Here is a 20478-nt window from a genome sequence, read left to right as displayed (position 1 = left end):
GGGGTGCCCACAGTTTTCAGCTTGCGAGCTACTTATAAGATGACCAAGTCAGAAAGATCTACCGGGGTGGCGGCGAACGTAATTTGTTGAGTGGATTGCAGATTGGCTACCGTGAATGTCAATCAAAATACAACCGTCAGTGCAGATGTGCGATTCATCTACTACTATTTTATGTGACGCGATCTACGCACATTCCTTCGCGATCGACCGACGCGATCGACGTAATGAGCACCCCTGTTCTAGACCATGTTGGCCAAGGACCATCTTAGCGAGTGTGAGAGTGATGGAGCCACGGTAGAAGATTACTCATTGGCTCAGAGCACCACCCCCCTTACACACACACACACACACACAGTGCAGTGCATTATGGGTGAAGTGCTAGGGCCAAGGGCAGGGGGCGTGTCCAAAGATTGTAAAGAATAACAAGCTGCTTTTGAGATGTTGGCTTAATTACTAAAAACGCCGCAGAGCCTCTGCTGAGCTATTTTACACCAGCAGCTCCACCCAGCTGCCATGCTGGCCTGTCACCAGAATAACCTCCACCCACTCTGGGGTTAGAGTTAGGGTTAGAGTTGGCACCAGAATAAGCTCCACCCACTCTGGGGTTAGAGTTAGGGTTAGAGTTGGCACCAGAATAAGCTCCACCCACTCTGGGGCTCCATCTGTCCAGACAGCAGAGCAGGACCTGCAGGTTCCCATAGACACCATGGATTAGCGCTTCCTCACGGCTGGGGGTTCGGGCACGGGGGTTTGTGCGGGCGCGTGGGTCCGAGCACATGCGTGCGGCTGTCGGTGTGGACTGCGTGTGTGCGGGAGTGAGTGCGGGCGTCGAGGGTGTTGAGACAAAGTCGCTGTAGTGAGCGGTAGAGCCGAAGAACTTGTGAAGGTCCTTTACTGAGAGCTGAAGGCCTCAGAGCCGCCCCCATCACACACCTCACACATTTCACACCTGACTCCAACATTACGGTACACTGAGTACGTTCTACACGCCACACACACATACACACTCGTAATACACACTCGTAATACACACTCATCTACACTGTGACTCGCACAGCCCACCTTCACACATACATCACATTTATATAGCAGAACAAGGCAGCACACACACAGCTTTATAGCACAGAAACAGAAACACAAACTGTGGGCGCACACACACACACACACGCACACACACACAGAGCAGTTTTGTGTAGTAATTGCCCGTCATTTAGAGTAGAGTCATTATCAGCTACTTCAATGCAGCACCCGTCTCTCTCTCTCTCTCTCTCTCTCTCCCTCTCTCTCCCCCTCTCTCTGTATGACAGGAAGAGCCAATGGGGATGATGTCAGGGGTTTATTTCATTTTTTCTACCTTTTTTAGTCATAGAGACTCGGGAGGGTTGAGCCTGTGAATGAGTGAATGACACACACACACACACACACACACACACACACACACACACACACACACACACACACACACACACACACACACACACACTCTCTCTCTCTCTCTTTCCTTCGATTTCATCATGTTTTGTATTTCATAGCTGTGGTTGCTAGCTGTGTTTAGTCCTGCAGTGCTGTGGCCCGATGAAGGACATGACTGTGTTCAACGTTGTGACCCAGTTGGCCTTAAAGGAGCTGTGGCCTGTTGGAGGTGCTGAGGGTTCTGGGTGGAGCAGCTCCATTCTAGTACCCCACCCAGCTGCCCCACCCAGCACCGCTCACTCTACAGGCTTTTGATTTTGATGCGCATGTAACAAAATTATAATAGAAAGGATCTCTAACCCTGATTAAGAGCTCCAGATGTCATGTGAAAGGTCTTCTGTGAACTCTAGTGGTGTGGACACTGGCTTCCTCTGCAGTTAGATCTCACTTAAGATGCTTACAGCTACAAATTTCTCATGCTCTTCGTACAGATCACCGTTCCTGTCTAAAACACGCTCCTAAATGCCAACATGTCCACACACACACACAGGGGTGCACACAGAAGGTGTTTGTCACATAGGCATACAAATTTTCCACACACACACAAAAAAAAAACATGTTTCTCCACCCACCCCCAAAAACACACACGGAGCTGGCAGCCAGAAAAGTGCAGGTTCCAGTGTGTGTGTGTGAATAAAGGTGCTTTTGTGCAGGAGAACTCTGTGGCGTCTGTTACAGGGATGAATGTTTTCTTCAGTTAACTCAGACATCGCACCTCCCTGCTACATTCTCACAACAGCTCGACTTCAGAGCGGGACGGGGCAGGAGACGGGGGCGGGGCCTCCTGGCCAGCCAGTGATCTCATTGGAACAGCTTGTGCGTGTGCTTTCCTTCCTGCCCTGGCCCGTGTGGGTCGAGGAAGGCATATGCAGGGTGCGTGTAGGGCTCAGTCAGTGTGGTGGAGCAGCGGGCCGGAGGGAGCTCGGTCTGTCTCTCCTCGGGCTTCTCCGCCACCAGACTGGATCAGACCTGCGTATGGAGCACCCAGCCGTCAGCACAGAGAAGACGCCCAGTAAAGCCCAGAGTGTCTCAACTGAAGCGCTCTTCTCTCTCTGTCTCTCTCTCTCTCTCTCTCTCCTCTAGTCTTCTGGAGCTCCAGTTGAGAATGATCCACTGGGCCCTCTTCCTCCAGGATGGGGTAAGTCTCTCTGTCTCTCACGGTGTACTCATTCACGGACAGGTCACAGGTCAGCGCGGCGTTCGGTGTAGCGTCTCAACGAGTCTCGTTTCCTGTCGCGTCCCGCGTAAAGGTCTGGACCCGGGCCGGACAAGCCAGCGTATGTCTAGAACACGCCAGTCTCCAGTGAGACTCCTCTGTTCACGGTCCGTTTGAGCGCGTTTGGCTGAAGACCCACGGACACATGTGGTCTCCACAAGGGGAGAATCTGTCCGGTCTCAGGCGCCCCGGACTCTCACCTTCAGTTGAAAGGGCTTGAGGCTGAATGGGTCTGGTGTTGACGGAGCACGTGCGCACACACACACACACACACACACTGCTCCTCACAGCCGCCTTTGTCTGCCACGGGACTGTTAGTTTGATCCCAGTGTGGTAGAGAAGGAGGTCCAGAGTGGGGGAGTGGAGCCTGTAATGCAAAGACTACTGTTCCAGGGTCCACACACTCACTAATGAGAACAGTATGGCGCAGACCTGGGGGTGCGCTGGCTCTGGAAAATGTGTGTGTGTGTGTGTGTGTGTGTGTGTGTGTGTGTGTGTGTGTGTGTGTGTGTGTGTGTGTGTGCGTGAACATTTGTTCATGTGTGTGGTGGGGTTTTGAGAGGGAGGAATGGTGCTATCTTTGGTCAGAAATTCAGGCATGACTGTACCAACACGTAGTGGATGAGTGACATGCACATACCAAGGCAGCGGTGGGGGGTGGGGTGGTGTTGGAGGGTTTGGGTTTGGGTGTGAGGGTTTGGTATCGGTATTGGGGTTGGGTGTTTAGGGTTTGGGTTAGATGTTAGGGTTAGTTGTTTGGGTTGGGGTTAAGTGTTGGAGTTAAGTGTTGGGGTTTGGGTTAGATGTCGGGTGTTGGGGTTTGGGTTAGAGATGTTGGGTTATGTATTTGGGTTGGGCTTAGGTGTTGGGGTTTGGGTTAGATGTTGGGTGTTGGGGTTATGTATTTGGGTTGGGCTTAGGTGTTGGGGTTTGGGTTAGAGATGTTAGGTTATGTATTTGGGTTGGGCTTAGGTGTTGGGGTTTGGGTTAGATGTTGGGTGTTGGGGTTATGTATTTGGGTTGAGCTTAGGTGTTGGGGTTTGGGTTAGAGATGTTAGGTTATGTATTTGGGTTGGGCTTAGGTGTTGGGGTTTGGGTTAGATGTTAGTTTTTAGGGGTTTGGGCTAGATGTTGGGTGTTGGGGTTATGTATTTGGGTTGGGCTTAGGTGTTGGGGTTTGGGTTAGATGTTAGTTGTTAGGGGTTGGTGTTGGGTGTGGCATTAACAGTGAGTAAGTAGTGACTAGAGGGGAGTGTTCCATGGCTATAGTGAAATGCCTTAGTCACCCGACACTTTTCCTACATTATATGTATATTTATTTGTATATATTTATTTTTTATTTTATTTTTTGCTTCTGGTTCCGGCACTTTCTGTCCACCTCTCCACTCATCCAGATACACATGCCTGTCTTCTGTCACACCACCCACCTCAAACCTCCACCCGTGTACGTCTGATTGTGCTCTGAAGTCTATTTCTGTCTCCTGAAGAGAAATGGAGAAATCCCTCGTTTTGCTCTAGCAAATAAACCTGAAATCATTACCCCATTTCTCCCTCACTCACCCACCATCTGTCTGTCTCTCTCTCCCTGTCTGTCTGTCTCTCTCTCCCTGTCTGTCTGTCTCTCTCTCCCTGTCTGTCTGTCTCTCTCTCCCTGTCTGTCTCTCTCTCTCTCTGTCTGTCTGTCTCTCTCTCTCCCCCTGTCTGTCTCTCTCTTATAGAGAAACGTCAAGACAATGGCAGGGTCTACTTTGTCAACCATAACACACGAACCACACAATGGGAGGACCCTCGAACCCAAGGGTGAGTGTGTGTGTGTGTGTGTGTGTGTGTGTGTGTGTGTGTGTTTGTGTATGTATGTATGTATGTGTGTGTGTGTGTGTGTGTGTGTGGAGGATTACATTTCCAGTAAATGTGTAACTACACACACACGGTCCCTAATATCTGCTTACTGTGGTCGTGTGCTCCGCCTCCTCTGTATGTGCTCTGATTGGTTGATCTGTACTGCTGCTGTAGGCAGTAGCTGTGGTCTCAGGCTCCGCCCAGGCTAAAACCTCAATGTGAGGACTCCGCCCACTGCTCTGACTCACAGCTGACTCGAGTATTGAGAGTTTACTGGTCTGGTACAATAAGAGTTTGTTCAGTACGTGTATTTGCGCAGTGGAACCGCTGCGGTAATTAGCCCTGCTGGTGCGTGATGCCTGGTGGGCACAGTGGCCCCACCCTAGCTGCTCCAGAAGTTTCCACACTCCGAACTCCCTGAACAAGGCCACATTCATGGACTTCTGCTTGTCACCACCACCTTCCTCTGCTGTTAAAGGAGGTCCATGTTCTAGTTCACCTCAGCTCTCACTTTATTTGTGTTTTCCCCAAATCTTTATCTCCGAGGTGGTTGTTGAAGGCTAGTTCTTCTGCACTGGTCAACCTTCTGCCCCCTTCTCCTAACACACACACTCGGACGCACACACTCAAGACACATGCACGCACGCACACACGAGTCCCACCCTTCTTCACTGTTCCTCACTCTCTGCCTGTTCCAGGATGATACAGGAGCCTCCACTGCCCCCTGGCTGGGAGATGAAGTATACAGCTGAGGGCGTGCGCTACTTTGTGGACCACAATTCTCGCACCACCACCTTCAAAGACCCGCGGCCAGGCTTTGAGTCAGGGTAGATACCGTGCACATGCACTAGCACTCTTAGAGGTGTTGCTCAGGGTAGATACCACACATCAGGATAAATAACGTATACACACACGCTCTCAAAAGGCTTTGGGTCAGCGTAGACTGTGCCTGTACGTGCCCCGTGGTGTGTGTGACCACGTATGTGTGAGTTTACTGTGTTAGGTTGCTTTTCCCATCACAGATTGTCCTCTCTGATGTACCAAAGTCACTGCAGAGGTGCAGAGAGCTCTCCCTCTCTCTCAAGATTCAAGATGGAGCTTTATTGGCATGACTGTAGATTACAGCAGTATTGCCAAAGCAATCTCTCTCTCTCTCTCTCTCTCTCTCTCTCTCTCTCTCTCTCTCTCTCTCTCTCTCTCTCTCTCTCTCTCTCTCTCTCTCTCTCTCTCTCTCTCTCTCTCTCTCTCTCTCTCTTTCTCTTTCTCTCTCTCAGCTCTCGTCAAGGTGGGTCTCCAGGTGCATATGACCGGAGCTTTAGATGGAAATATCACCAGTTCCGCTTCCTGTGTCATGTAAGTGTGTGTGTTGTAAGTGTGTGTGCCGTTTTTTCCCCAACTTTTCCTCTTTCATCTGTTTAAAACTTGTTCTTTCTCTCTCTGTCCCCCCCCCTCTCTCTCTCTCTGTCTCTCTCTCTCTGTCTCTCTGTCTCTCTCTCTCTGTCTCTGTCTCTCTCTCTCTCTCTCTATCTCCCCCTCTCTCTCTCTCTCTCTCTCTCTCTCTCTCTCTCTAGTCCAATGCTCTACCGAGCCATGTGAAGATCTCTGTATCCAGGCAGACTCTGTTTGAGGACTCATTCCAGCAGGTGAGACTCACACATCCAAGTTGGTCCAAATCTGTTTGCTGTGTGTGTGTGTGTGTGTGTGTGTGTGTGTGTGTGTGTGTGTGTGTGTGTGTGTGTGTGTGTGTGTGTGTGTGTGTGTGTGTGTGTGTGTGTGTGTGTGTGTGTGGTAGTAATGTTCCTGTCCCTTCAGATCATGAATATGAAGCCCTATGACCTACGCCGGAGGCTCTACATCATCATGAGGGGAGAGGAGGGGCTGGATTATGGAGGCATTGCCAGGCAAGTACCACCCCCCCCCACCCCCGTGACGCTATATACCAGTAGTGTCCCCCGTCCACTGTATCAAGGTCTCATCACAACACTTCAGTACCACTGTGTGCTTGTTTGGCACCCCCCCCCCCTCCTCATTGTTTTGGTCCTCCTGGTGTTCGAACCCCTTCTCCTGGTGTTTGAACCCCTCCTCCTGGTGTTTGAACCCCTCCTCCTGGTGTTTGAACCCCTCCTCCTGGTGTTTGAACCCCTCCTCCTGGTGTTTGGACCCCTCCTCCTGGTGTTTGGACCCCTCCTCCTGGTGTTTGAACCCCTCCTCCTGGTGTTTGAACCCCTCCTCCTGGTGTTTGGACCCCTCCTCCTGGTGTTTGAACCCCTCCTCCTGGTGTTTGGACCCCTCCTCCTGGTGTTTGGACCCCTCCTCCTGGTGTTTGGACCCCTCCTCTGGTGTTTGGACCCCTCCTCCTGGTGTTTGGAACCCCTCCTCCTGGTGTTTGGAACCCCTCCTCCTGGTGGTGTTTGGTGTCGGTCTCGGTGTCTCTCCAGTGGTTTTACCCTATGGTAGGTTGGGTCATGCTGTTCTACCACAGGGTAGAACCACGGACGGGATGCCTGGAGATGTCTCCGCTGCCCTTGGTTTTGACCCCCGACCCCCGACCTCTGTCCACCCTCACTGGAGTCTGGATGTGACGGTCAAGAGGTTGGGGGTCTGTGCTTCGCTTGCTTGTTTCTTTGTGTGTGTGTGTGTGTGTGTGTGTGTGTGTGTGTGTGTGTGTGTGTGTGTGTGTGTGTGTGTGTGTCTGTCTGTGTTTATATGGTCCTCTGTCATATTGATGGCTCTCTGCAACTTAAATTGCAGATCATAGTTCTCCTAAATGCTGCACTCTGTTTGACAATGTTTGTATTGCTGTTACACACACAGACAAACACACACACACACACTGCTGGGTAAAGTCTCTCCTGGATTTGTTTTCTGGGTCTTTTTTCTATCCACAAAGTAAGTGTGTGTGTGTTTTTGGGCGTACGCTTCACGTGGTTTGCCTCTGGTGTGTTTCTGTCTGTCCTCACAGCACCTCCTCGAGCTCTGGACTGGTTAGAGAGGTCGGGGTTAGAGTTTAGGGTTACGCTTGGGTTAGTGTTGGGGATAGAGGTGGGGGTTAAGGTTTGGAGGTTAATGTTGGTGTTAGGGTTACGTTTTGTAAAAGAGTTGACAGTAAGATTGTTGACCTTTTAAGGGCACGGGCTCACCACTTCTTCCTAAGGGAGAGAGGAGGAGAAGGGAAGAGAAAAGAGGCTGTTAAACTTGGTGACCAGGGAGAAAGTCCAATCAGTTCAGAGCTGGGGTGAAGGTGAGTTGGGTAAGGGCTTGGAGACCGATGGGGGTTAGACCTTGGGAGGGGAGGCATTAGGGTTTGGGCCAGGGGAGAGAGACGGTTAGGGGTTGGAGGTTAGGGGTCGGAGGTTAGAGGTCAGAGGTTAGGTGTTGGAGGTTAGGGGAGTTAGGGTTACAATTGGGTTAGTGTTAGAAGTTATGTGTTAGGGTTAGGTGTTTTGGTTACTGGTATGGCCATAAGCAGTGATGCTACAACGAATTATTTACATCACAACATTTAGACTTACGTCTTTCTCTCTGTCTGTCTGTCTCTTCTTACAGAGAGTGGTTCTTCTTGCTCTCCCATGAGGTTCTGAACCCGATGTACTGTCTGTTTGAGTATGCTGGCAAAAATAACTACTGCCTGCAGATAAACCCCGCCTCCTCCATCAACCCAGACCACCTCACCTACTTCCGCTTCATTGGCCGCTTCATAGCCATGGTGAGATTCTTTACTCTGGGTTTCAGCAGCTTGCGTCTGTCTATCTTGTTTGTTGGAACAAGAAAAAACATTTCTAGGAAAGAAATGTCTTCCATTTCCATAAAGTGAATCTGAATTCACATTTGGAGTAAGAGTAGTGTTGTGTAGTAGAGTGTACAATGTCTCAGGTCAGAAATGGAATGAGGGTTAGGGTTCATTTTAACCCTAATGCTAAGCCTGACCTTAACCCTAGTTTACTGAATTTGGACTAATAGCTTTGTGTTGGTAATGCATAGTGAAGATAGTGTGGTTACTGTAGTGAGTTTAATGAAGTTAGTGTAGTTTTTGTAGTAACATTGGCATTGCACAAATTAAAATAGACTGATGTAGTGTGATGTGTGTGTGTGTGTGTGTGTGTGTGTGTGTGTGTGTATTAGAGTGTCTAATGGAGCAGTGAGGAACATACTGTCTGAGCTCTTGTTACAACAACACAAAATGCACAGTTTAGACACTGAAAGTCCAAATGTCTGACCACTGAAGTTTGGATGTGTTGAATGTCTTAACCAGCTTCTTCAGGGAACACTACATGGTGGCTCATGAGTTCTCGGCAGTGAGCGAAGTTTGGTCAACCCACTCTGGGCTGAACTGTGTAAACACACAAATGCTGTGATTAATATTTGTCAATGGTGAATGCTTACATTCCAAATATAAACATAAACGTGTACACATTTAATGTGTACAAATGTGTACAGCCCTAATTGTCAGTGTGTAAACACACGCTTGTAAAGAGTATCCAGTCTGTTTGTGTATGAGAATGTTGTTATGAATGACTATAATGTATATGCACATGGACCATGAGTAAAGCATGACGTGGTGCATTTAACTGTATATTTAGGTTGGAAATGGACGAAAACTTCCTGTCAAAGAGGAAGTAGTATATCATTTCACATTTGTTACTGCATTGGTTCTTGGGTGTGTGGGGAAGGGTGGGAGGATTGTGTGTACATGCATGTATAAATGAACATGATTTAACAGTGTGAACACAAGGGTGAATATCTTCTTAAGGCAGACAGCCCCCACCCAGCTCACTCTGGGACAGAATCCAGAACCAACAGGTCCCAAAACCCACACACACACACACACACACACACACACACACACACACACACACACACACACAACCCCCCCATTCTGCATGACTTCAGGGCCGCACCCAGTCCATGCCCGCCAAGATAGGCCTATATTTAGTCTGAATCTGGCTTTGGACACCCTTATAAACCCTTATAAACCTGTATAAATGTACAACTCTCCTTTTTGCACTTTTTCCTGTCCCACTCCCTCCCCCCATCTCTCCCCCCCCCCCCCCCCCCCCCCCCCCCCCCCCCGGCCTCTGTGCTCTGTAGGCTCTCTACCACGGGAAGTTCATCGATACAGGCTTCACCCTCCCCTTCTACAAGCGCATGCTGAATAAGAAGCCCACTCTGAAGGACTTGGAGTCCATCGACCCAGAGTTCTACAACTCCATCATGTGGGTGAAGTAAGTGTCGCCCTTTGACGTCTTGAGTGTGGAGAGTCATCAACACAGAACAATGTGTGGATTACTTTTGCCCTCATGGACTGTGTGTGTGTGTGTGTGTGTGTGTGTGTCAGGGAGAATGACTTAGAGGAGTGTGGAGTGGAGCTGTATTTCGCACAAGACATGGAGATCCTGGGAAAGGTGTCCACCCACCAGCTGAAGGACGATGGGGAGAATCAGCTCGTTACCCAACATAACAAAGAGGAATATATTGGGTACTGACCCCACCAAACCCCTCCCCCACTAAACCCCTCCCCCACCAAACCCCTCCCCCTTGACTTCAACATCACCCAGTTTTATCGTTTGTAGATAATAGTATTCCTCTTCGTCTTCACATCGGTTATATTTTGATTTGCGGTTTGTATTTGTGTTGGTGATACAATTAGTGTACAAATTCACATTAGTATTAATGTTGGGCTGAGGATAGTGTCAGCACTAAAATGAATATTTGGATTAGGATAAGTGTTGTGATTGGTCTTGGTGTTGATTGGTCTTCCGTTGTGTTTGTTCCCAGGCTGCTGACGGACTGGCGGTTCACCCGTGGGGTGGAGGAGCAGACCAAGGCCTTCCTGGACGGCTTTAACGAAGTGGTGCCTCTGGAGTGGCTCCGCTACTTTGACGAGAAAGAGCTGGAGGTGGGCGGGGCTAAAACAAACACTTATAGAAATGTAGTAAATGCCGGTTATGTCTACTCCAAAACCGGCATATTATCGTTAATGCACTGTTCCTTGTCCCCTGAACCCCTTACATGTCTGAGCTTATTGTGATGGCTGATTGGCTGTGTCACTGATTGGCTGATTGACTGTGTCACTGATTGGCTGATTGACTGTGTCACTGATTGGCTGATTGACTGTGCTGATTTCACAGCTGATGCTGTGTGGGATGCAGGAGATTGACCTCAGTGACTGGCAGAAAAACACCATCTATCGCCATTACACCAAGAACAGCAAACAGATTCACTGGTTCTGGCAGGTACTGTGTGTGCGTGTATCCGTATGCCTGCGTGTGTGTATCCGTGTACCTGCATGTGTTTGTCCGTGTGCGCGTGTGTGTGCATGTCCCGTCATGGCTGTCTGTAATCCTGTGCTGTCTGTCACCCTGTGTAATCCTGTGCTGTCTGGCACCCTGTGTAATCCTGTGCTGTCTGGCACCCTGTGTAATCCTGTGCTGTCTGGCACCCTGTGTAATCCTGTGCTGTCTGGCACCCTGTGTAATCCTGTGCTGTCTGGCACCCTGTGTAATCCTGTGCTGTCTGGCACCCTGTGTAATCCTGTGCTGTCTGGCACCCTGTGTAATCCTGTGCTGTCTGGCACCCTGTGTAATCCTGTGCTGTCTGGCACCCTGTGTAATCCTGTGCTGTCTGGCACCCTGTGTAATCCTGTGCTTTGTCTCCTGCCTTTAGGTTGTGAAGGAAATGGACAATGAGAAAAGGATCCGCCTGCTGCAATTTGTTACAGGAACCTGTCGACTGCCAGTCGGGGGCTTTTCTGAACTGATAGGTACAGTTAACCCTTAACTTAACTGCTGGCTACAGTTAACCGCTAATCCTTTACTGCTGGCTACAGTTAACCCTTAACTGCTGGCTACAGTTAACCCTTAACTGCTGGCTACAGTTAACCCTTAACTGCTGGCTACAGTTAACCCTTAACTGCTGGCTACAGTTAACCCTTAACTGCTGGCTACAGTTAACCCTTAACTGCTGGCTACAGTTAACCCTTAACTGCTGGCTGCAGTTAACCCCTAACTGCTGGCTGCAGTTAACCCCTAACTGCTGGCTGCAGTTAACCCCTAACTGCTGGCTGCAGTTAACCCTTAACTGCTGGCTGCAGTTAACCCTTAACTGCTGGCTGCAGTTAACCCTTAACTGCTGGCTGCAGTTCACTAATGTTGATGCTGGTTAGATGACACAATCCCCATGCCCCCACTCTTCCTCAGGGAGTAACGGACCACAGAAGTTCTGCATAGACAAAGTAGGAAAGGAGACGTGGCTGCCCAGAAGTCACACGTGGTACGGCTCATGTTTACTCAAACATTTCGTGAGCTCTCATCGCACTGGCACTTCCCTTCAACTGTTCTGTTTGTCAAACGCAGTTTCAACCGACTGGACCTGCCACCATACAGGAACCTGGAACAGCTGAGGGAGAAGCTTCTGTTTGCTATTGAGGAGACGGAGGGCTTTGGGCAGGAATGAGTGTTCATGAGCGGCGGGGCCATGAGGAGGAGGAGGAGGAGGAGGGAGGGGGCGGGGCAGGACACCAAGGAGTTCTGGGAGTGCTGGGATTGGAGTGACTCAGCAGGAGGAAGGTTGGGGAAGGGTTCATGGCGATAGTGACGATACACTAAGGAAACATTTTCCATTACCTTCATTGAGTCAGTCAATCAGTCAGATTTATTTCTAAAGCTAATTTGAATACAACCATAATTAATATATGTGCTTCTTGAATAAAGGTCCTAGGTTAAGAAATAAAAAAAATGTAATCAAGTATGTAGTAGCCAAAAATACAGACCACACAGCAATAATGCCCAGCAGTAACACAAGTGATAAAATGTGATGAGTGTAAGACTTGGGCAGTGGTAGCGTGGTGGTTAAAGCACTTCATGGGAAGGTTGCCAGTTCAAGCCACACCTCTGCTACTGGCCACCCTGACTCCAGCTCTTAATAAGCAGTTGCTCACAATTGTACTTTTGTCATAATTGTATGTTGCTTTGGATAAAAGTGTCAGCTAAATGCTAAAATGAGATGTCTTGAGGCAAGATTTAAACCTGTATTAGCAGTGTGATATTTGTTGTTCACATTGTTATCAGCAGTTGCTATGGAAAGTCTGGTGCCACTACAAAGTTTCTTTACTATGGCAACAGGGAAGGTTACAGGTCCTGTGATCTGACAGGCCATGAGACCTTCGATAAAGTCAGTAAAGAACCAGGCACTAGTGAAATGTGAAAATATTCATGTGATTATTAATATTAATGCAATGTGAAGATACTTTTTGTATCTTGACCCCTCCCCCCAACCACCACCGCCATCACAACCTACAAAGCAAATTCTCACAAAAAAATTTAACAAATTACAAACTTCTGAAACAGCAGCACAGCTAAAGTAAACATCCCATATCTAGAGCTTATGAGACGATATTCATGACCAGATGTGAGTTTGTGTATGCTTTAAAAAGACTTGTCAAATGTATTTTATTTCTCTGGTTTGTTTTATTTTTTTTGCTTATTGTGAAATAACTCATAATACTGTACAGATCAAAAATGAGAATTCATGTGTCATTTGGAAACAAAAGGGTTGTACAAAAATCCCTGATTAAAAAGGTGTATATATGCAGGCCTGGGTCTCTCATTCACTACAGCAGAAGAAGAGGGCTGATGGGTAAAGGTCTTGTACATTTTGTAAAGACACATTCTGTAATGTCTGTTGGATTTCTGTGGGCAGCTTAATGAACCAGTGTGTGGAATACCCCCCCCCCCCCCCCCCCAAATATAAACATGCCCCAACATGATGAAAAGACAAAATGTCACACCAGTGAATGCATCAGTGACCATGGTGTAGGCATGACCCTCGGCGCCATGGTGATTGTGCTGTAGGCATGACCCTCTGCGCCATGGTGATTGTGCTGTAGGCATGACCCTCGGCGCCATGGTGATTGTGCTGTAGGCATGACCCTCGGCGCCATGGTGATTGTGCTGTAGGCATGACCCTTGGCGCCATGGTGATTGTGCTGCAGGTCTGACCCTCAGCACAGTGGTGCATTGCTGCATCCCCTAGAGGGCGGTAGAGAGTCCAAACGCTCCTGCCCCTCTGTGATGTCTGCAGTAGGGTCACTGTACCCTGTTTCTCAGGCCCATGTTGGAGCCCAGGTCCTCTCATAACGGTCTGTACCCATGAAGAAGAATGCAACTGTTAGGGTTGGTTTATATAGCCATATATAAACTTTATATATTGATGTGTAAGTTATACTATATAAAGCAATCATATGTCTAATTTTAATTGGGGATTTTAATGAGGGGAGTATGAAGGAATGTTGGAAGTATGTTCCTGTAGCTTCTGTCAGAAGTGTAATGAGCTTCAGGCACACATGGTGATGTTTTGTAAACTGGAGGACTCGATACGACACAAAGTTGAGCCAAAGTAATTCACAACTGTAAGACAGTAATGCTAACACATTATACGCATGTCAACAGTCCTTTCCTGCCTCCTGCCCAGCTCAAATACCGTGGCACATACTTCACAGAACTCATACCTGTATACGCACATGACCAAACCATTCAGATGTGACTCGTTGGTGTCTCAAAATATTGACTTAGTATCTCGAAATAATGCCTTACAATATCAAAATATTGGCTTGGTATCTCGAAATAATGATATAGCGATTTACGTAATGATGAGGGGAAAAAATACGTGCTGGATTTTTTATTTTCGGTGGCGGGAATGAGTTTCCATAGTGACGGTCACCGTTTACTTGAGAAGTTTAAGGACTCTTAAGTTGAAATTTCGACGTCGGAAGTCAGAGTTGTAAAACTAAGCAAAAATTAGACCCCGGGTTGTAATCTACATTCTCGGCTTTACGCCTGAAATCATGTTTCTGTGTTAAAAGGAATCACTAAGACTTTGTATGACTAAAGTGGCATACAAAACAACCCGCCACCTATTGCGAGAATGCAGTAGTAATATAGCCGGTGTTCTCTAACCCGCGCTGCTGCACCAGCCGTGGCCGCGATACCGGGTCGTGGAGATCCAGACACCGAGATGTGGGACGCGGATGAAATAGCCCGTGTGTGTTATGAGCGCTTTAACGAGCTGCCGAGGCGCGGAAAACCGGAGACCGGGCGTGAGTGGACCCAGCTGGCCGCCGTGGTCCAAATCTCTGAGTCTCCAGGCCAGAGAGGTAGGGGTGGGGGGGAACTGGCCGTATGAAATGTTAATAAATCAAACGAGTTAATTAATTTATACTTTTCTAACTCCTTGAGGACTGTAATAACTCTTGTCCTTAGTGAAAAAGGAAGTTGTCGCTTTGGGGACGGGCACTAAATGCATCGGTCGCTCCGCCATGAGTCCTAAAGGTAAAATAAACCTGAACACACACACGTTAAGGGAACGTGTGGCCTCCCACCCGTACTAGCACTAGTAATACAGATATACTTCGAACAGTTACAGAATTATTTAATAAATATATATAAATAATTATTTAATTATTTAATGAAACGCCTTTGTGAAAGACTTATTATTAGAAGAGGTTTCCCCTCCAGGTGACGTCCTGAACGACAGCCACGCGGAGGTGGTCGCGAGGCGCAGCTGCGTGAGGTGAGCGCGCGCAAGTCACGTGTGTGTTCATTCATCGGCGCCTTTTATGAATGCCACGTGGATCACCGCTTCCTCTGTGTTTTGTATAAATTCGTATGCAGGTTTTCCCTTTGTTTCCCAAGTTCTGTTTGTGTAAAGGTGTGGGTTTGGCGTCAGACAAGTTATACTTCCTGCATTAGGGTTGTCCGTACTTTTGGGTGTGTTCGTCACCCACCCTAATACAAGAAAATCAAAAGGTGTTGGATGTTGTGGTGTTAGGGTTACAGTTAGGGTGTTGGGTTTAGTTGATATATGTTAGGGTGGCAGGATGTCACTGTTCAGCGATTCTTGTGCAAGATTTTCGTTTTGATATGGTGTTGGGGTTAATATGGTTCAACCAGCATATCAAAAGCAGCTGCTCTCTGAACAATAAGATCCTTCCCCAAATATATGATCAGGAGAGGTCAGAGGTGAAATGCCTGATAGGTCACCTGCATTCCAGGTGGATGTTTGTATGGCAGCGACGCGCTGTTGAGCATCTTGGTCACCGTGGCAGTTCAGCAGTGAAAGTTCAGGCTTGTAGTGCCACCTTGCCCACAGACTTGGCTGTACTGATGACTAATGAATGCTGTTGTGCTCTGGTGAATCTAACGGGTTAGGGGTTAGACAGAATCTATGGACTCATCCTGCTTGGTTCCAGTGGTACCAAGTCGAGTGAGATGGAGTGGTCAGTTTGTAGTTTGTCAGTTTTTTCCCTATCAGAGAATTAATAAATTTTCAGTCTTCTCTGTTCTTTGCCAGCACAGCTCAGGTGTGTGTGTGTGTGTGTGTGTGTGTGTGTGTGTGTGTGTGTATCAGGTATCTGATGGAGCAGCTGGGTGTAGCACTGAGGGGAGAGTGCAGCACGATCTTCTGTCCTGGTGATCAGAAAGGGAAGTGGAGGCTACGACCTGGAGTCACATTCCTGTTCTTCAGCAGTCACACACCCTGTGTGTTAATCACACACACACACACACACCTCACAGTATCAGCGTCACTCGGGCCACCTTGTGTGCTGTCTCGTTCACCTCACACAGCTCTTGCTGATATTGCTGTCCTCACTACCTCATGCAGGCGGAGACGCCTCCATCATCCCCATGAGTGACAGCCCGGCCCAGCCTTGCCCTCCAGTCACAGCGCAGGAGAACTGCCACGAGGCCAATCGGATTTCAGAGCAAGGAGGTGTGAGGCGGCGCGCAAACAGCCCCACGGCAGCGCCAAGCAAGCGCCTCAAAGTCAGCGCGGAGCCCCCTCGGCCCACAGCACAGCGCCCCTTAGAGGCCGAGAGTGGGACTGCAGCGGAGAAACCCGCTGAAGGTCCGGGACTCGACCACCCGGAGGGCGGCCGGGGCCAGCAGCTGCCCGACCTTCACCGTACTGGAGCCAAGTGTGTGTACGGAGGCCCGGCGGACCCCCTGCTGCCTGGACTGGGATTCCATACAGTGGGGGTGTTGCGTGTGAAACCGGGTCGGGGCCAGCCCACACTCTCCCTGTCCTGCAGCGACAAACTGGCCCGCTGGACTGTGCTTGGTTTCCAGGGGGCGCTGCTGTCCCACTTCCTACAAGGAGGCATCTACTTCAGTGCCGTGGTGGTGGGGAAGTGTCCGTATAGCGAGCAGGCCATGGAGAGAGCTCTGAGCAGGTCACACACCCCCCCTGCACACGCTCAGTTTGGCTAAACGCCCTGCACACGCTCCGTTCAGCCAGTAATTTAGTACAAATCTTGATTTATGTAGCACTTGTTTTTCCAGTGCTGGTTAGAAAATCAGCAGGCTTGAGTAGTTGAGAGTAGTCTAGCCCACCTGTAGTAATGAAGACTAGTAATTATCTGGACCAGGTGTGTTGGAGTTGTAACAATTCTCTGCCGAGTGGTAGATATCAGAAGGGCTTGTGGCCACTGAGCAAAAGGCAGTTTAGCTGGAGTGCACAAACAGTCAAGCTAATATAGGAAGCTAACCAAGCTAATCATATAGAAAGCTAACCAAGCTAATCATGTAGAAAGCGTCAGGGTTTGGCGATGACCCTAAACCAGTGTTAGCATTTTAGTTGATGTAATTGGCCATAGTTTGATTTTACATTGTATGAAACGTTGCAGTGTGTTGAGTCATTCAGCCCATGCTAGTCTCTGTGTATTCTGCTAGTGGTCAAATCCTGCTGCCTGTCATTGTTGTCAATATTTATGTATGTTAAACTTCGGATTATTGCCCATAGTGAACAAATCCAGGCTTGTTAATCCAGGCTCATTAATCCAGGGACTCTGCTGTGTTTGTCAGAGCTGTCAGTGTTTCCCCATTGTCATGTCAGAGTGGTTAATGAGTGGTTACTGCTGGGTACAGGGTGGCGTGTTTGTCTTGGTCATCAGCACCATGTCAGTGAGGCTAGACCTGCTCATGGAGACGTGTGCAGTATATCCTGCAGGACCGGAGAGCTCACAGAGGCAATGCTAGCTCTGCTGTGTGGTGTTGACTCTCTGATTTTACATTACCATCAGTCATCACTGGGGAGCACTAAGTTGCTAAGGTGCAATAAAATTCTGAAATATGATGGGACATAAGACATTTTATGAATTTGCTGAAGACATTAAAATGATCTCAGGAGTCTTGCAGTTACAGTGGTGAGCAGAGAGTGGTTCCTGAGCCGAGTTTAAGTCGTCTTTGAGCTGATTCACCGCGTGTGCGCTGCGTTACTGTAGAACGTGGAGCTCGTGCCCCTGCAGGTCACCACAAGTCCCTGTTGTCTTTCTTGCTTTGCCCAGATGTGCGCATGTAAGGGGTCTCCCAGCAGGGTTCTCCCAGCAGCCTCCAGCACTGCAGCAGTCCAATCTGGAGTTCCTCCACGCTCGCCCACACACGCAGCAATCCCACAATCACACACAGACCAGACTAGTACCATGTGGGGCAGGTGAGTGAGGGGGCGTCTGCCTGGGTTGCTCGTTTTGTTACATTTATTCAGCCGGCAATACTTCAGATTTGTTTTTATCAGGTTCAGAGGCCAAACTTTATAGAAAGATAACACACCCTATGTCCTGAGGTCAAAGGTCACTGGGTCTTGGACTAGCTGGCGATTAAGCAGCTCCAGCCCACCAGCAGCCTGGAAGACGCTGGGCTCATTTTCCCTCCAGGTTCTTTAGCCACGGTATTCATGTACAGGTGTCAGCTGTGATTGCACTAGCCTCCCTTTACAAGAGAGGCGGAGCTTTAGTACGGCAGGGATCCAGCCTGCAGATACCTTCACTCTTAGAAATATCAGCTAGCAGTTTAATCTAAGCTCATCACACAGGCAGTGGAACGGAGATGAAAGCATTGGCCCTCCTCATACGTGATGTATTTCCAGGTAGAACGGTGCTGTGCAAAGTGTAGCAGGTTAGATTAGTCTTACTGATGGTGTCAGAGCTGTTGTGTGTGTGTGTGTGTGTGTGTGTGTGTGTGTGTGTGTGTGTGTGTGTGTGTTTCAGCTATAAGCTGGTGCGCTGTCTCCACCCAGCCTCTAGATGTCACTGCCAATGGATACAAGCAAGGAGCAACGAAAAAAACACGGGGGACATTACAGGCCCGGTCAGTGCCCCACATACACACACACACACCACACATATGCACCCGGTCAGTGCCACACACACATGTGCCCAGTCAGTGCCCTACATATACACACACACACCATCCACACGTGTGCCCCCCCCCCCCCCCCCCCACTTGCACCCTCCATATTTATAGCTTTTTACCCAAACATACACTAGTTCTCAGTGTGCACACCCATGTGTCTTTATTTTCTTTTCCATTGTGCCCCTGTGCTTTAACAGTGGACATTTGTTTATTATGTTCTAATATTATTTTCTTCATATAGATCGTTCATTAGCAAGCTGGAACTTTTTCATTCATTCTTGAAACTTCTGGCTATAACTGAAGACTCTCAGTTACCAGAGTCCCTCAGGTGAGCCCACCCCCCAGGTGTGTGTGTGTGTGTGTGTGTGTGTGTCCATTGTGGGGAACAGTGCATGTTCTGCACCTGGCCCCATCACCTGATCCTACTGCCCCCCCCCCTCCCTCCAGAGCCAGCCCCACTACTGAACTCTGTGTCTCTGTTTCACAACAGCACATTTGATGTAATGTTCAGGTCCTGAGTGATGTAGGTACAGTGTGTGAATTCATCCTTTTGTCCAGAGAGACGACATACAGACTGTGTGCTCCTCATCTGCACATTATTATATAACTTGTATGATCAAAGACTGTAAAATATATGTGTACTTACAAGTTCTGTGTATTCAACAGTGACATTTTCACTGGTATTAAAAACTCGTGTTTAGAGTGTGAAGGTCTCTGGGGTGCAGTTGTACGTTCTGGACGGTTAGGGTGAGGTTAGTATTAGCATTAGGGACAGTAAGTGTGAGGTTAGGGTGGGGTTAGAGTTAACATTAGGGTCAGTAAGAGTGAGGTTAGGGTTAGGTTAATGTTAACATTAGGGTCAGTAAGAGTGAGGTTAGGGTTAGGTTAATGTTAACATTAGGGTCAGTAAGAGTGAGGTTAGGGTTAGGTTAATGTTAACATTAGGGTCAGTAAGTGTGAGGTTAGGGTTAGGTTAATGTTAACATTAGGGTCAGTAAGAGTGAGGTTAGGGTTAGGTTAATGTTAACATTAGGGTCAGTAAGTGTGAGGTTAGCGTTTGGCTGCTTCTCAGGTTATCTGTTCTTGTCCTCTACTCATGAAATGAAGGCAGCAGTTGGAATGGCGGGACAGGCGGTGTAGCTGTAGCTCGGTCCAGGTGAAGCCCGTTATGTCCCATTGTTCAACACTAGCAATCTGTGTGTTGCAGGGGGAGGGAGCTCCGCTCGTACTGGGACTATAAGCAAGCAGCAGAGGAATACCAGCAAGCCTGGACCCTGCTGCGCACCCACGCCTTCACACTGTGGCCCAGAAGCCCCCGACAGCTGCTGCAATTCAGCGGAGATATCCACCGAGCCCCCTGCCTGCAACAGGACCAGCACCTGACCCAAACACAGACCCATAAAGACACAGACAGAACCCTCACTGGAGACTAATCCTGTGCACTGCAGCAAGCACAGTACTGACTGTGGCAAAGTCACAGTCACAAAGTCGTCTTGGCAACAAGGTCGCGACCTCCTCGTCTCTTTGCAGTGAGGCGTTAAATGGATTTTTAGGGCAAAGAGGCTTTAAATAGAGTTTTATGGGCCCAAAGGTGCAGAAAAGTACAGTCGATGCCGCCATTCTGGTGTGTGTGTGTAAAGGGGTGTGTAAACTGACCCAACAGTCTGGCTGCTTGCTTTCAACAATCGGGCATCTGATTGGATTATAGTCTGTCTTAAGTTCAGAGTTCTATGTGCAGTTATAATAAATGTATGTGACAAGTGTTTC

The 20478-nt window shown here is 48.6% G+C and overlaps 2 protein-coding genes across 7 annotated transcripts in view; both read left to right on the top strand.

Annotated features, from left to right (window-relative positions):
• wwp2 (WW domain containing E3 ubiquitin protein ligase 2) overlaps positions 1 to 13118 on the top strand; it is a 31360-nt gene extending 18242 nt beyond the window's left edge. For 2 of the 3 annotated variants that reach the window (XM_077022607.1, XM_077022608.1), the window contains exons 11-24: positions 2557 to 2611; positions 4408 to 4489; positions 5227 to 5355; positions 5803 to 5881; positions 6100 to 6171; positions 6341 to 6429; positions 8075 to 8234; positions 9617 to 9750; positions 9864 to 10004; positions 10304 to 10424; positions 10657 to 10761; positions 11192 to 11288; positions 11725 to 11797; positions 11881 to 13118. In XM_077022607.1, the coding sequence (XP_076878722.1) occupies positions 2557 to 2611; positions 4408 to 4489; positions 5227 to 5355; positions 5803 to 5881; positions 6100 to 6171; positions 6341 to 6429; positions 8075 to 8234; positions 9617 to 9750; positions 9864 to 10004; positions 10304 to 10424; positions 10657 to 10761; positions 11192 to 11288; positions 11725 to 11797; positions 11881 to 11980 (1437 nt within the window). In that variant the 3' untranslated portion in view covers positions 11981 to 13118. The remainder of the gene's footprint in view (positions 1 to 2556; positions 2612 to 4407; positions 4490 to 5226; positions 5356 to 5802; positions 5882 to 6099; positions 6172 to 6340; positions 6430 to 8074; positions 8235 to 9616; positions 9751 to 9863; positions 10005 to 10303; positions 10425 to 10656; positions 10762 to 11191; positions 11289 to 11724; positions 11798 to 11880) is intronic. The other variant, XM_077022609.1, reaches the window with a different exon arrangement.
• A 1149-nt stretch (positions 13119 to 14267) lies between these two features.
• Positions 14268 to 20474, top strand: adat1 (adenosine deaminase tRNA specific 1). Of its 4 annotated transcripts, XM_077022602.1 has the most exons (9): positions 14268 to 14678; positions 14785 to 14853; positions 15040 to 15094; positions 15932 to 16062; positions 16187 to 16754; positions 17868 to 18013; positions 18567 to 18666; positions 18953 to 19039; positions 19919 to 20474. In XM_077022602.1, the coding sequence occupies exons 1-9, from the start codon at positions 14540 to 14542 to the stop codon at positions 20142 to 20144; spliced, it is 1521 nt and encodes a 506-aa protein (XP_076878717.1). In that variant the 5' UTR covers positions 14268 to 14539; the 3' UTR covers positions 20145 to 20474. The 4 variants fall into 4 exon arrangements, with proteins under 4 accessions (XP_076878717.1, XP_076878719.1, XP_076878720.1 ...); XM_077022604.1 differs by lacking the exons at positions 14268 to 14678; positions 14785 to 14853; positions 15040 to 15094 and adding exons at positions 15135 to 15330; positions 15733 to 15800; XM_077022605.1 differs by lacking the exons at positions 14268 to 14678; positions 14785 to 14853; positions 15040 to 15094 and adding an exon at positions 15135 to 15330.
• Positions 20475 to 20478: the final 4 nt, after the last annotated feature.

This window comes from Brachyhypopomus gauderio, chromosome 11 (genome assembly GCF_052324685.1).
Source record: "Brachyhypopomus gauderio isolate BG-103 chromosome 11, BGAUD_0.2, whole genome shotgun sequence".
In the NCBI taxonomy this organism is placed as follows: Eukaryota; Metazoa; Chordata; class Actinopteri; order Gymnotiformes; family Hypopomidae; genus Brachyhypopomus; species Brachyhypopomus gauderio.
Note: the sequence above shows the minus strand (reverse complement) of the source record. Positions and strands in the feature narration are given on the sequence as shown.